At 42.3% G+C, this 14,495-nt stretch overlaps 1 protein-coding gene across 1 annotated transcript in view; it reads left to right on the plus strand.

The window, feature by feature from the left end:
- LOC132888106 (sodium- and chloride-dependent GABA transporter 3-like) overlaps positions 1 to 14,495 on the plus strand; it is a 50,716-nt gene that overhangs the window by 21,508 nt on the left and 14,713 nt on the right. Inside the window, exons 4-7 of the mRNA XM_060924099.1 lie at positions 5,394 to 5,472; positions 5,638 to 5,770; positions 5,908 to 6,042; positions 6,437 to 6,540. Coding sequence (XP_060780082.1) covers positions 5,394 to 5,472; positions 5,638 to 5,770; positions 5,908 to 6,042; positions 6,437 to 6,540 — 451 coding nt within the window. The remainder of the gene's footprint in view (positions 1 to 5,393; positions 5,473 to 5,637; positions 5,771 to 5,907; positions 6,043 to 6,436; positions 6,541 to 14,495) is intronic.

The following is a 14,495-nucleotide window of genomic DNA, read 5'->3' on the forward strand; positions in this document are numbered from 1 at the left end:
TGTGCAGAAGGAGGCTTTACTCCCTGGATCCAGGAATGCATAACAGGTCAATACCTTGTTGCCTTTCTTTGCCTTTACTCTCACAGGAACGATGGCGAGGACACTACCTGTACCCCCGGCCCCAGTCTGCGAGCCTGCATCCCCAGCATCCACGAATCCACTGACAATGGTTTGCTCTTCCCTTGGAGACTCCTCTTTTGGGTCCTCCTTTGAAGCCTCTTCATTTGGTAAGTCTTTAGGTTTCTGTCTTGTAAGAGCGTAGGATGTGTTGCTGAACATATCTGGCAGCTCTTTTCTTCACAGGCCTTACTCAGTACTGTATGTCCACCTTTAAGACAACTGAAGCAAAGTCCTTTGCTCTTAAGGAACTCAAGCTTTTCCTTGTGCAATGTTTTTTGAAGTTTCTTGCACTGTTCCATGGTATGATCTCCCTGACAGAAGATACAGGGTTTTATGAAGGCCTTGTTCACGTTTGTTCCCTTCTCCTGAGCTTTCTTGTTCCCAGCACTAGCAGCACCTTTCTCGGCTTTCTGTGCTGTTACTTCGGTGGCTAGTGTTGTGATGTTGTTCTTTCCACTTGACTTTTCTGTCTGGCGTTTTTGTTTGCCCTGAGATTTTGCCGAACACAGGGTGTGATGCCATCTCGGCCTGTATGTTGACAAACGCAACTACATTTTTGAACCTCGTCCTACGATCTTGCTTTTTCTGAATGTCTATGGCGACACTCCTGAATCTCTCTCTCTCAGCCTGTATGGGAGCTTTGCGATGAGCGTGCGCATGTTAGCAGCATTTTCCATCTCTTCTAAGTACTCTAGATTTGCCATTGCATTATTACAGCTTGTTAGAAAGAGGGCGTAGGATTCAAGTGCCTTGGTGTCATCTGTTTTAATGGTGGGCCAGTTTAAAGCCTTGTCAAGGTATGCCATGGATATCTTATATTTATCACCAAATCATTTCTTTAGAAGTCTCTTGGCTTCAGGGTAGCCCTGATCTGGGTCCATGTGAAAGCAGCTGCGCACTAGGTCATTAGGCTGTCCATTTGTGTGCTGTTCTAGGTAGTAAAGCCGGCCTTTGCTATTTTCAGTCTTGCTCTCTACACGGTGTTCGAAGGCTGTCATGAAGAGACGGAATTCTAACGGATCTCCCTTGAAAACAGGAATGTTCGGCGATGGCAATGTAGAGAGCCTTTGTTGCTTTATTAGGCTTTCAGTGATGTCATTTTGGCGTTGCATGACGATAACCAGATTCTCTGTATTCACAGAATTGTCTGAGTTGACGGGAGCTTGTATCGCATCTGCATCTCTTCCACTAGTGTGGCTATGCTGAGTGCTACTACTGGCTACACCACTTACTGCGGCTGACATCACACTTCCTTAGAGTAGACATTAGTACATCCACTCTACTGCTTCTGGTTCTGCCTGACACCTCTGAACCTCCATATTTTCTTAGCACAGCTAATTGCACATCATTTGCAGCAAGCCCTGCTTGTAGCTCCAACTCTTCCTTTTCAACCTTGAGCTGTAGTTCGTGTTCTTCTAAAGTCTGTCTTCTCAATGCAGCTGACTTGGCTAACAGAGCGGCTCTTTCTAATTCTACCTTTTAAAGGAACAGTCCACCATACTTCCATAATGAAATATGCTCTTATCTGAATTGAGACGAGCTGCTCCGTACCTCTCCGAGCTTTGTGCGACCTCCCAGTCAGTCAGATGCGCTGTCACTCCTGTTAGCAATGTAGCTAGGCTCAGCATGGCCAATGGTATTTTTTGGGGCTGTAGTTAGATGCGACTAAACTCTTCCACATTTTTCCTGTTTACATAGGTTTATATGACCAGTGACATGAAACAAGTTCAGTTACACAAATTGAAACGTGGCGATTTTCTATGCTATGGAAAGTCCGCACTATAATGACAGGTGTACTAACACCACCTGCGCGCTTCGACAGCGCATTGATACTGAGCTCCGTAGCCATTTTAGGTGTTATATGGTGTATTCTGAGCATTTCCTGCAAGTAAAAAATTGATCTCAACAAGTAAATATTTGACTAGTCTTGGTCTTCATTTTGCCATATAAAATACCTATCAACAGTTTTCTCTTTTAAAATGAAAGATCCATGTAAAATACCTTGAAATATCTAATAAGTGCCTATGTATTTTATCTCAATCAAAATAAAAGTAAAAAAAATGTGTAAATAACAATTTAAAGAAATGTTAATAAAAGAAAACTTTGATGGGCCTTTCAATATGACTTTGTGAAAAATCATGCTCAATATTTAAGTGAGAGATACCTGTTGTCTTCCAAATTACACTTAATTATTGTATTATGTCCTAGCTTTTTCCAAGAATCTGTCACAATGTCTCTTGTCTACAGAGCAAAAGTTAAAAAAAAAAAACTAATGTTTCTTATCTAATATATTATTTACATCTTTTCTTTTACTTCTGGCTCCTTCTATTCCTCTTTGCATCACTCCCAGCTATTTCTTTCAATTCATCTTTCAGTAAGGCTATTAGTTCTATAGTATTTGCATTCCTCTATTAAAGCTATTTACAAAATGTTCATAGTCTGTCAAACAGCATCTAATGAAAGTCTTTTAATTTTCTTTTCTTTAACACCATCTCTTTCAGTTTTACAAGCTTGTTCTTTTTCATCTTTTCCTTCAGTCTGTCTGTGTCTTCTTTTCTAGCTCTCTTTGCACCTCTCTCAAACACCTCCTTAGCTTTCCTTTTTGATGGCATCTTAACTATGTCTGATCTTACACCCTGTAAATTCATGTACGTGGTGCCAGGTCACGCAATAGCTATTTTTAGCTCTGTCATGCACTCCTGAGCAGTGTTGCCAGATACTGCTGACGTTTTCCAGCCCAAAATATGTTCAAAACCCACCAAAATGCACTTCAAACCGCCCAATCTGGCAACACTGCTCCTGAGTCGCAGTCAAGACGTGTTCCACGCTCAGCTGGCATAAAACTCTGCGAGTCCGGCTGTATTGAGTCGCCGGTCTCGTGCAAGGCGATTAAAACCGACTAGACCCCCCCCCCCCCCCCCCCAATTATTTTTAATGCAAAAATAGACGTTTTGTGAAGATATTTTTCGCGACGGAATTCTGCGAATCCGCGGAAATTTCACAGCCCTGTATAGCACATTTCTCCCCCAAATCAACACATTTTGAAATGAAATAAAAATAATCGCAACTTCATGAGAGCCCAGTTCTGGGCCCTCCCCATTCCTGGGCCCGGGACAACATACCCGTTTGTCCCCCCCTGTCGGCGGGCCAGGTAGCAGGTAAGAAAACCATTTGCTTCCACAGCTCTCAAGATAAAACTCAGCTCTGAAAATCAACTTAACGTAGCTGGCATGAGCCTGTTCTTAAAGGGGCAGTACATCCGTTCACCAATATGTACCAAATCACATCACACATGAATTCCAGTATGGTTTAACTATTAATGAACTTCTAAATGAAATTATTTATCTTTTTAACACATTTTTAATCACATAGACGAATACTATGAATTGTACTTTGGCCTCTACATCTCCTCCTGTCCAAAAATGTTTCAGTAAGTGGATTAACTACTCTAAAGTGGGCGGCACGGTGGTGTAGTGGTTAGCATGGTCGCCTCACAGCAAGAAGGTTCTGGGTGTGAACCCAGTGTCCGGTGAGGGCCTTTCTGTGTGGAGTTTGCATGTTCTCCCCGTGTCTGCGTGGGTGTGCTCCAGTTTCCCCCACAGTCCAAAGACATGGATTTACGTAGGTTAACGTGGGGTGGCCTTGGGCTGAAGTGCCCTTGAGCAAGGTACTTAACCCCTGACTGCTCCCCGGGTGCTCTAATGTGGCTGCCCACTGCTCTGGGTGTGTGCGCGTGTGTTCACTGCTTCAGATGGGTTAAATGCAGAGGATGAATTTCACTGTGTTTGAAGTGTGCATGTGACAAAGGTTTCTTTTTCTTCTAAAGTGTGCACTGGTGTAAATGGTTGTATATGTGATGTCCAGTGATTGCCTTGCATCCAGTGTTCCCAGCACAGATTCTCGTTTGACTGCTACCTGATCCAGGACATTTTCTTTCATATGAATTAATTCACATTTTCTGGTAGATGAAATTTGTTTATTTATGCTAGACCCTTCCAAAAAAAAAAACAAAAAAAAACAATAACTGAAAGAAGCTATGGTACAAACCTGGAAAAACATCACAACAGAAGAATGTAGTTTGGTGATGTCAGTCGGTCATTGGTATGATGCAGTTATTACAAGCAATGGATAGTTAATTATTATTCCACGAAATCGAGTCATACATGAGCTGATGGCTATAAGTCATGTACAACGAGATTGAGTGGAATAATTGTTTTATTATATCCACATTCACTGGATTTTGAGAGAGTATTTTTGTTTTTATTTTTTGCAAATTTGATAAAATCTTTATACAAAACGTCCAGCAAAATAATTTCCACTTCGATGGACTTCTTAAAAACCTATCAATGGCTACACAAATTGACTTTAGTTTTGTTTTTTTGTAGAAAGTACTATTTTGCTGTCATACCGAGGTATAGAATAGCTTTAGACATTTATTTAATTCTTCCTTGGACATTTCAGTGATGTAATTTTCAAACTACTTTGAGCTTTTGAACCAGTCTAAATAATTTCAACAAATTTTAATGCTTAAAGATGAAGAATGGAAACAAACCAGCAAAGTGACAGGAGTTTGTGAAAAATGCTGAAGTAATTCTTGAAAAATAAAGATGCGTTCTTACCATCAAATACTTTCATTCCATATTTTTTTAAACTTTTTTTTTCAAGTAGAGTTTTTTTCATCCTTGGTTGGTCCAGCAAAACATTCTCTCATTTTGTTTTTCTCGACTCACAATATACTAGCTGATAGCCTAGTAGTAGAGTAGCCAATCATGATTGCTCATATTCAGTGAATGTGGAAATAATGTCATTCAAAGCGGCTAGAGATAATGAGAGACTTTATTTTAATCCAAGGCGATCTGTTCAGTTACTTTTGCTCAATTAAAAACAAATGTATCATGGTCTAAGTTATAACATCAAGATGGAAAATAAGGAAATTAAATTCAAAAAATTATTTTGTCTCATTCATCTAATTATCTCAAACCCAAATGAATTGGCTTTGCTGTTCCAATACTTTAACTTCCATCCATCCCTTCAAAACCTCCCCCACTCTGACATCCTCGAGGTTATGTCTCCTCACATCCCATTATCCTCCTCTGCTGGGTAACTTATTAGAGTATAACCTGATACAGTTTACAAAATGTATATCTTAATATCTGTTAAAGGCAACATTCCAAATATATAACTGTAAACAAAAACACTGATGGAGTATACATACATTTACTGTAATGAGAATTAGTGCCAAACTGTCTATATTCCCTTTTCTTCTTCCTCAGACAGCTGTATTACTTTTGTAAATAATGCCAACTGGACCAGACGGGTCAACTCCACATCAGCAGCCACTGAGTTTTGGGAGTAAGTGTCATATACATGCAAATGTAGTAAAGCTTTTAATCAACATTTCAGTAGTTACAAAAATTTAGTGTTAACCAAGATGGACTATGTAGTAAATCCATACGGCGTTACACAAGTTACAGAGAATATTATGCTATCACTTATTTCCATGATATTATTATACAGGCGAAGAGTGCTTTCTATCTCCAAAGGTATTGATGAAGTAGGTAACATCAACTGGGAGATTCTCCTGTGTCTAATTGCAATGTGGATCATATGCTATTTCTCTATATGGAAAGGAGTCAAGTCCACTGGGAAGGTGAATGTGTGCTTGGGTTCCACAATTGGCTGTCCATATTAGTCACTAGGAATGATTAAGTCATAAACACTTAAATTCAACATTGGAACTCATTTTACATGGCATTACTTAATGTGTTTTCCGTCCACTGTTCTGAGGTGGTGTATTTCACAGCCACATTCCCCTGTGTAATGTTGCTGGTGTTGCTGATTCGTGGACTGACTCTCCCTGGAGCCATGCAGGGTGTTATTTTCTACCTCTATCCTGACTTCCAGCGACTGTTGGAGCCTCAGGTGCTGTAAACACACACAGACACAGGGCTAACACGTTCATTGACTATTTCTATGGGGTTATTTTGAAAGACCAATGATGATTAAAATACATTACCCCCCCCCCCCCCCATAATGGGATTTTTTGTTTGTCTTTTATGTTTTCTCTGTATAAAAAACAAAGTATTTTCTGTCTAAAGAAACATTCTGTACACTTGCGTTTAGAAGTTAATCTTCAGCAAAATTTGACAAGCAAATTTATAATGGATAACTGTTATTCAAAATATAACTTTATTATGGGCATGTTTTGAAGGAAATGGTTTAAGAATTCTTGGCATATAAACAAAAATCAGGTAACAAAGTAAGTGTAGTGTGTTACTCACAACCTTTATAAATTTTTCTGTGTGTGGGTGTGCAGGTATGGATGGAGGCAGCCAGTCAAATTATCCACTCTTATAGTACAGGTGTGGGAATATTGACTGTGCTAAGCAGCTTCAACCAAAGCAGCAACAACTGCTACAGGTGACCTGAATATTTTGTAAAACAACATTTCTCTCCCATCTAGCTATATGATGATAATGTTTTGCACTAAACTAAAATAGTTTTTACACGACTAAATATAAGGCACCATAAATTAACATGAATTAATTTGCAACACATTCAATAATGATAATTAGGTCAATGGGTATAAATACTGAAACCTACAGTGGCCTCCATAATTATTGGGACCCTTTGTAAAGATCAGTTAAAAAGGGTCAAGAAAAAAATCCACCTTTTGGAAGTCGCTTCATTTCGCACTGAAAAAAATGCGAAAAATCCAACCTTGAATTGAAATAAATGTATTCAGAGAAAAACAAATCCCTCATCAAGAAAATTGTTTTAACCAACAACACAGGCCACTATTATTGGCACCCCAAGAAATTATAGTGAACACGATGTAACTAAAGCATATTTCCCATTTAAACCGTAAATTGAGTTGATTGGAGTGTAGGAACTTTCAAGCTGTAATCCATGACTTCCTGATTAACTGGGACACAAATATGAGGTGACACAGAGGCCCATTTCCCTTAGTCATCCATCAGTAGGGGAAAGACACACAAACCAAATGAGGGAGAAGTGTGTTGACCTTCATAAGGCAGGGAATGGATATTAAAAAAAGCTACTCACCTGAAAATGTCCATTTCTACTGTTGGGGCAATAAAAAAGTGGACACCAAATAGAACTGTTACAAACTCGCCTGGAAGAGGACCCAAGTTTATTTTGCCCCTATGTACAGTGAGGAGGAGGGTAAGAGAGGCATGCATGCATACATGCATGCATTCATACATACATACATACATACATACATACATACATACATACATACATACCCAAGGATCACTTTTAGTGAATTACATGAAAAAGTAAAATCTTGGGGTTTCCAAGTCTCCAAAACCACCATCAGATGCCACCTCCATGCCAACAGATTAGTGCCTTGCAAAAGTATTCATACCCCTTGAACTTTTTCACATTTTTCCACCTTACAACCATGAACTTAAAAGGTTTTTATTGAGATTTTATGTGATAGACCAACACAGAGTAGCACATAATTGTGAAGTGAAACGAAAATGATAAATGGTCTTCAAGATTTTAAACAAATAAAAATCTGAAAAATGTGATGTGCATTAGTATTCAGCCCCCCTGCGTCAATACTTTGTAGAGCCACCTTTTGCTGCAATTACAGCTGCAAGTCTTTTGTGGTATGTCTCTACCAGCTTTGCACATTTAGACACTGAAATTTTTGCCCATTCTTCTTTGCAAAATAGCTCAAGCTCAGCCAGATTGGATGGAGAGCATCTGTGAACAGCAATTTTCAAGTCTTGCCACAGATGCTCAATGGGATTTAGGTCTGGACTTTGATTGGGTCATTCTAACACATGAATATTCTTTGATCTAAACCATTCCATTGTAGCTCTGGCTGTATGTTTAGGGTCATTGTCTTGCTGGAAGGTGAATCTCCTTCCCAGTCTCAAATCTTTTGCTGCCTCCAACAGGTTTTCTTCCAGGATTGCCCTGTATTTAGCTCCATCCATCTTCCCATCAACTCTGACCAGCTTCCCTGTCCCTGCTGAAGAAAAGCATCCCCATAGCATAATGCTGCCACCACCATGTTTCACAGTGGGGATGGTGCGTGCAGGGTGATGAGCAGTGTTAGTTTTCCACCACACATAGCGCTTTGCATTTAGGCCAAAAAGTTCAACTTTGGTCTCATCTGACCAAAGCACCTTCTTCCACATGTTTGCTGTGTCCCCTACATGGCTTCTGGCAAACTGCAAACGGGACTTCTTATGCCTGTCTTTCAACAATGGCTTTCTGCTTGCCACTCTTCCAAAAAGGCCAGATTTGTGGAGTGTATGACTTCTAGTTGTCCTGTGCACAGATTCTCCCACCTGAGCTGTGGATTTCTGCAGCTCCTCCAGAGTGATCATGGGCCTCTTGGCTGCTTCTCTGACCAGTGCTCTCCTTGCTCGCGCTGTCAGTTTAGGTGGACGGCCATGTCTTGGTAGGTTTGCAGTTGTGCCATACTTTTTCCATTTTTGAATGATGGATTGAACAGTGCTTCTTGAAATGTTCAGAGCTTGGGATATTTTTTTATAACCTAACCCTGCTTTAAACTTCTCCAGAACTTTATCCCTGACCTGTCTGGTGAGTTCTTTGGTCTTCATGATGCTATTTGTTCTTCAGTGTTCTCTAACAAACCACTGAGGCCTTCACAGAACAAGTGCATTTATGCTGAGAGTAAATTACACACAGTAGGACTCTATTAACTAATTAGATGACTTCTGAAGGCAATTGATTGCACTGGATTGTATTTAGAGGTATCAGAGGACAGGGGGATGAATACTAATGCACACCACATTTTTCAGATTTTTATTTGTTTAAAATTTTGAAGACCATTTATCATTTTCATTTCACTTCACAATTATGTGCTACTCTGTGTTGGTCTATCACATAAAATTTCAATAAAAACCTTTTAAGTTTGTGGTTGTAAGGTGGAAAAATGTTCAAGGGGTATGAATACTTTTGCAAGGCACTGTATTTGGAAGGTGTGCCAGAAAAAATGTGTTTGTCAGTTAATCACAAATGTAAGCACCTGAAGTTTGCAATACGCTATGACAACTTTGACTGGAACCGTGTTCTGTGGTCTGATGTAACTCTGATGGCCTAATGGAGCTTTTTGACAATAAACACTCAAGATGGGTTTTGAAGTAAAAGAAGGATGGCTGTAATGAAAAGAATTCTATCCGAACTGTAAACTATGGTGGATGTTTAGTGATGTTTTGGGGCTGTATTTCCTCCAAAGGCCCTGGAAACCTTGTTAAGGTGCATGGCATCATAGACTTCATGAAATACAAGAACATTTTAAATCAAAGCCTGGCTGCCTCGGCCCGGAAACTAAAACTGGGCCATCAGTGGATCTTCCAGCAGGAAAATGATCTGAAGCGTATGTCCAAATTAACACAATGTTTTGGAGAATCAAGCTTCTGCTATGGCCATCTCAATCCCCTGACCTGAACCCCAGTGAAAACCTGTGGGTTGAGCTGAAGAGGAGTGAGCACAAGACAGAGTCAAGGACCCTGGATGATCTGGAGAAATTCTTTAAAGAGGCGTACTAACACCTTCTGTGCGCTTCGGCAGGGCATTGATATCTGAGCTCCGTATCAATGCGCTGCCAAAGCGCACAGAAGGTGTTAGTACGCCTGTCATTATAGTGCGGACTTTCCATAGCATAGAAAATCGCTACGTTTCAATTTGTGTAACTGAACTTGTTTCATATCACTGGTCATATAAACCTATGTAAACAAGAAAAACGCGGAAGAGTTTGGTCACATCTAACTACAGCCCCCAAAAAATACCATTGGCCATGCTGAGCCTAGCTACATTGCTAACAGGAGTGACAGTGCGTCTGACTGACTGGGAGGTCGTGCAAAGCTCGGAGAGGTACGGAGCAGCTCGTCTCAATTCACATAAGAGCATATTTCATTATGGAAGTACGGTGGACTGTTCCTTTAAATCCATCTCTTTTCCCCCCGGGATGCATATTTTACAGCCAGTGTACACAGCAGGGCCCACCATATCGTCTGCTCCTCCATGTTCAGTGTTGCCAATCTCCAGTAGAGCTGTGTACCACTTTGGATGGCTTTCCTTGACTTGCTGGAGAAACTGCTGGTCATAGGCTGCTTGGAGGTGACTCCTGGTAGTAGAGACAACATTAGTTCCCACAAGCAGAGGGACAGAGGAACGATATTCAGAATCAGGGACCGCAAAAGCTGATTACAGTCTTGAACTATTTCCCCAGCACTTTCAACTCCATGTGCAGGATGCCATAGAAGGGCACACACTGACCTGCTGCACCCTCTATGGGTATTTTAGAGGACCATAGTTTGTTTTTGGAGGTCGGGGTGGTTGCACCAGTATATGTGAGTAATACTGGTAACCTGAGAGCTTGAGTCAATGAGAGCCCTGCACTTTCTTCCATTGACTTCCACTTCCCCCTCATTCTTGGGACCCACTATGGGAGTGTCCTCTTCATCAATTTTGTTCACCTGCAGTGGGGGGGGTCTTGCTGCTTGCCTATGGTTGCCCCAGCTACCATGGGCTCTAAGCATTTAAAGGTTGAGCTGAGTGGGGTGTGCTGCCCTCTGCTGGGGTCACTGGCTGGGATTGGTGAGTCCAGAGCAGATTGGGCTCTGGGAGCACTGCTCTGCAGACTAGTGCTACATGTTCCTGCTTCCCGCACTGGTATCATGTCACACTCGAGCCTTGGGTGGTTGTTCCAGGGGGTGGCTGGACCCTTGGTGGGGAAACAGGGGTTGGTGCAGCTATTCTCAACTCAAGGTGGGTCAACTTGATCATCTGTTCCTCTTGGCTAAGAGCTAATTTCTTGACCATCTCTTTTAGCTATGACCACTCTGAAGAATGTGTTACCCTTTCTGACCTCATTTGTTTCACACTCTGATGTAACATGCACCTGGGAGAAGGTTTTCTTTGTCTTTTGCTGTGACTGGAACTTTTGAGTCTCTCTTGCGAGGTTTCTGAGCTCAACTTTCAGTTCTTGGAAACTCAAAAACCCGGGCTTCATTGGTGCAATCCTTGCATACACCCCCTCATCATTAAGGCCTCTTAAAAACTGCTGGTTGAGTTTACTATTGTGATCAGGGAAGGGCCTGGCCCCTCTCTGAATTTCCTCCATGGCTCTCAATATTGCCTCCAGTGCTATAGTATAAGAGCAGGCAGACTCTCCAGACCTCTGGCTGCATTCGTAGAAGTCAGCTAGTGGATCTAAGGATCCTTGTGTGTCACTGTATTCTGCTCTCAGTTCCTCAAATGCCTTCTCAGGGGTTTGGTCATGGGGAGGTAGATTTAGAACCAGCTTCCTGGCCTCACCACTCGGGTGTGGCACGACGGTCGAAAAGCGGAGGTGTGTGGGGAGCTTTATTGCCTCCAAGAGATACTGCATATAGCAGACCCAGTCCTCCACAAGCATTTTGCTGTCTGCACTGCCAGTGAAAACTTGGACATTCTTTACCTCATTAGTTTGCATGAAGGCATCATAGGCAGCCAGTGGAAGGGTTGTATTGGGTATGGCTCTGACAGGAGTCTTTAGTGGTGGCTTGTACAGATGAGTGTATGTATGGTATGGAGGTAGTGGTGTGGGTGTGCATTGACATACATACTGGCTTGAGGGTCTGAGGCATGCACTGGAGCATGGGCAGGGGCTGTGTGGTCAGAAGCTGCATACTCAGAGGGATGGGTACCATGATGATGTGGTCAAATGTACCACTGATCATGTCCTGGGAGTAGTGGACAGCAGCTTGTGCCATGTGTGCACAGGGAGTTGGCACATACTGTGAATCTGGGAAGGTCTGCTTAACAGAAGGAGAGTTGTTCATAATACTCATTGTTTGTGGTGGTTGAGTGCTTGGCATGGGGCCTTGGGCCCACCGGGGAGCTATAAGGATCATTGGTGTAAACCTGGGGGCTAGACTTGATGGCTGGGGTTTGGTGTGTGTGTGTGTGTGGGGGGGGGGTTGATTCATGGGGAGCTGCTGTGCAGTTTGCATTTCTGGGAAGGTGGGGTATGGGAGGCTTTGAAAGTGCAGGGTGAGCGTGGGCCTGTTCACACTGGCTGGGAATGGAAGAGCAGAGACCACTGTTGTCTGTACATCTGGAGTGGCTTCACCTTGCAGGCTGTAGTCGGACTTGTTGGTCTGGTGGCTTGGTCTTGCAACACAACACGACTGGCATCAAAACAGAGCAAGGGTGCCTCTGTTGGAGATCTAGAGCCTGGCAAGGTGGATGCATGAGCTGGAGGAGAGCAGTGGTCAGTGTGAGATGGCTGTATTGGGGCTGGTGGGATGAGCTGTGCCCTTGGTCCTGAGTAGGTGGGCTGCCCACCAGTGTGGTGGTCTTGAGTGGGGCTCTGCAGTTGAGTGCTGGTGGGCCTAGAGAGATATTTAAGCTTTGGCCTCACTGGTTGCTGTTGGTTCACTGGACGGGTGTCAGCTGTTGCCCCTTCTCTTAAAGGGTGGGATTGTGCCATGTTTGGAGAGTCATAGCTGTGGTCTGTTGTAGGTGCAGTGTAGGGCTGGATGCCTGGTATTGTAGCAGAGGCACCTTCTAGCTGTAACTAATAATCTGCATAGTCATTCAACGTTCTGATTTTTTTTTCCAAATTACATTAACTAGTGTAACTGTTAGTGAGTGACAAAGTGGAAAATAGTGTGTATCAATTGTTTTGTACAAGTATGTGTTGATGTAATACATTAGACTGTGTGTGTAAAACTGTGCTTTTTTCAGTAATGTGCAATGACGAACATGGATCAACATGAAACTCACATTAAACTTAAATTACATTCACATTGTCAAAACACAACTCTTAGCCTAACCCCAAAAAACATGATTGTGAATGATCAGTGACTCTAGCTTAATATCAAACACAGTGAAAGAAAAAGAAAGAAAGCGCAACTTTATTCATCACACACTTGTGAAATTTCCTCTCTGCATTTAACCATCTGAAGCAGTGAACATGCCCACACGCGTGAGCAATGAGCACACACACACATACCCAGAGCAGTGGGCAGCCATGCTAACCGCGGAGCAGTTGGGAGTTAGGTGCCTTACTCAAGGGTACCTCAGCCCAAGGCCGTCCCATATTAACCTAACCGCATGTCTTGGAACATGTTCCAGAATCTCTCACAAGATATGCTCAATTCAGTTAGCAGTTCAGTTTGACAGGGTATCATGAAAAGTCCTCAAATGAAAGCACAATGCAAGAAGTTTCACTCCGGTCTTAAAAGGATATGCTGGAGAAGGTGAGTACCTTGCCAACACAGATGTGCAGGTGATAGTAGGTCAGTCCAACACACTGTCCACTCACTGACAGGAACACAGTTCAATACAGCAGCGTAGTTAGGGATGCTGCCCTCACTTTATCTCTTTGGTCTCAATGCACCACAATCTGGGTCACAGCACCAAAGATGTAACCCTCTCTGACATGCTGAAGCCTCCCTACACATCCAGGTTAGGGAGGCTAAAACACACTCTACGTTGTGTTTTGTTGTTGTGATGGGGTGATGATTGAGGAGAGAATGAAGCACCAGAGACAGGGGTTCTGGATTGTGGCTGTCAACACTTTATTGGCTGCTGGCTTCGTCACCCCAGATCCATATATAAAAACATTTAACCAAAATGGCATCCTGCACAACTACGGTGTCCCGTGATGGACAAACATCAGGTTTACCAAAAGAACAGATGCCGCCACAGTGCTGCCATGCGGGTTAATTAGGCTACTGCCTTATAAATTGTGTTCATGTTAAAGCCCATGCAGCAAATGTTAGTGTCCTGTACCCTTTAATGAAAATCACTGCTAAATTATTTATACAAATCTACACTTCCTTTGAGAGTGATACACATATTCAACCCTAAGCTATCTTGCATTCACCCATGCAAAAGAGAATAATGTAATGGGTACCGTGGCAACGGCACCTTGCGTGAACAGATATACTCCTATAACACAGGAGAGAAACAAGGAGACAGCATGTCAGGTTCAAGCTCTCTGCAGCAATGAGGAAAACCAACAATGCACACAGCTAAACCCGCCACCCGATCCTGCCACCTGCTGGCCCGAAGCAAATACACCACAATTCACTTCAAAGGAGGAAGACCATATTGGAATGCAAAAACCTTGGATACATTTTTCCAAAATAAAGTACATTAAATTGTATTCAAATAAAAGACAATAAGTCTGAATATTCTCATTTTTCAAAACACAAATGCGACACTTTTGTGGTCGTCATAATAACAATGTGATTAATCTAGACAAAACCATTAGAAGACCTCAGTTGCTTGCTCTGAGTAGTGCATTTGTCTTGCAAATCATACCTTAGTCAAAACGAGGCAAATTTATTGCATTTTCAAAGCAGCAATGCTGCTGT

This window comes from Neoarius graeffei, chromosome 6, assembly GCF_027579695.1.
Source record: "Neoarius graeffei isolate fNeoGra1 chromosome 6, fNeoGra1.pri, whole genome shotgun sequence".
Lineage (NCBI taxonomy): Eukaryota > Metazoa > Chordata > Actinopteri > Siluriformes > Ariidae > Neoarius > Neoarius graeffei.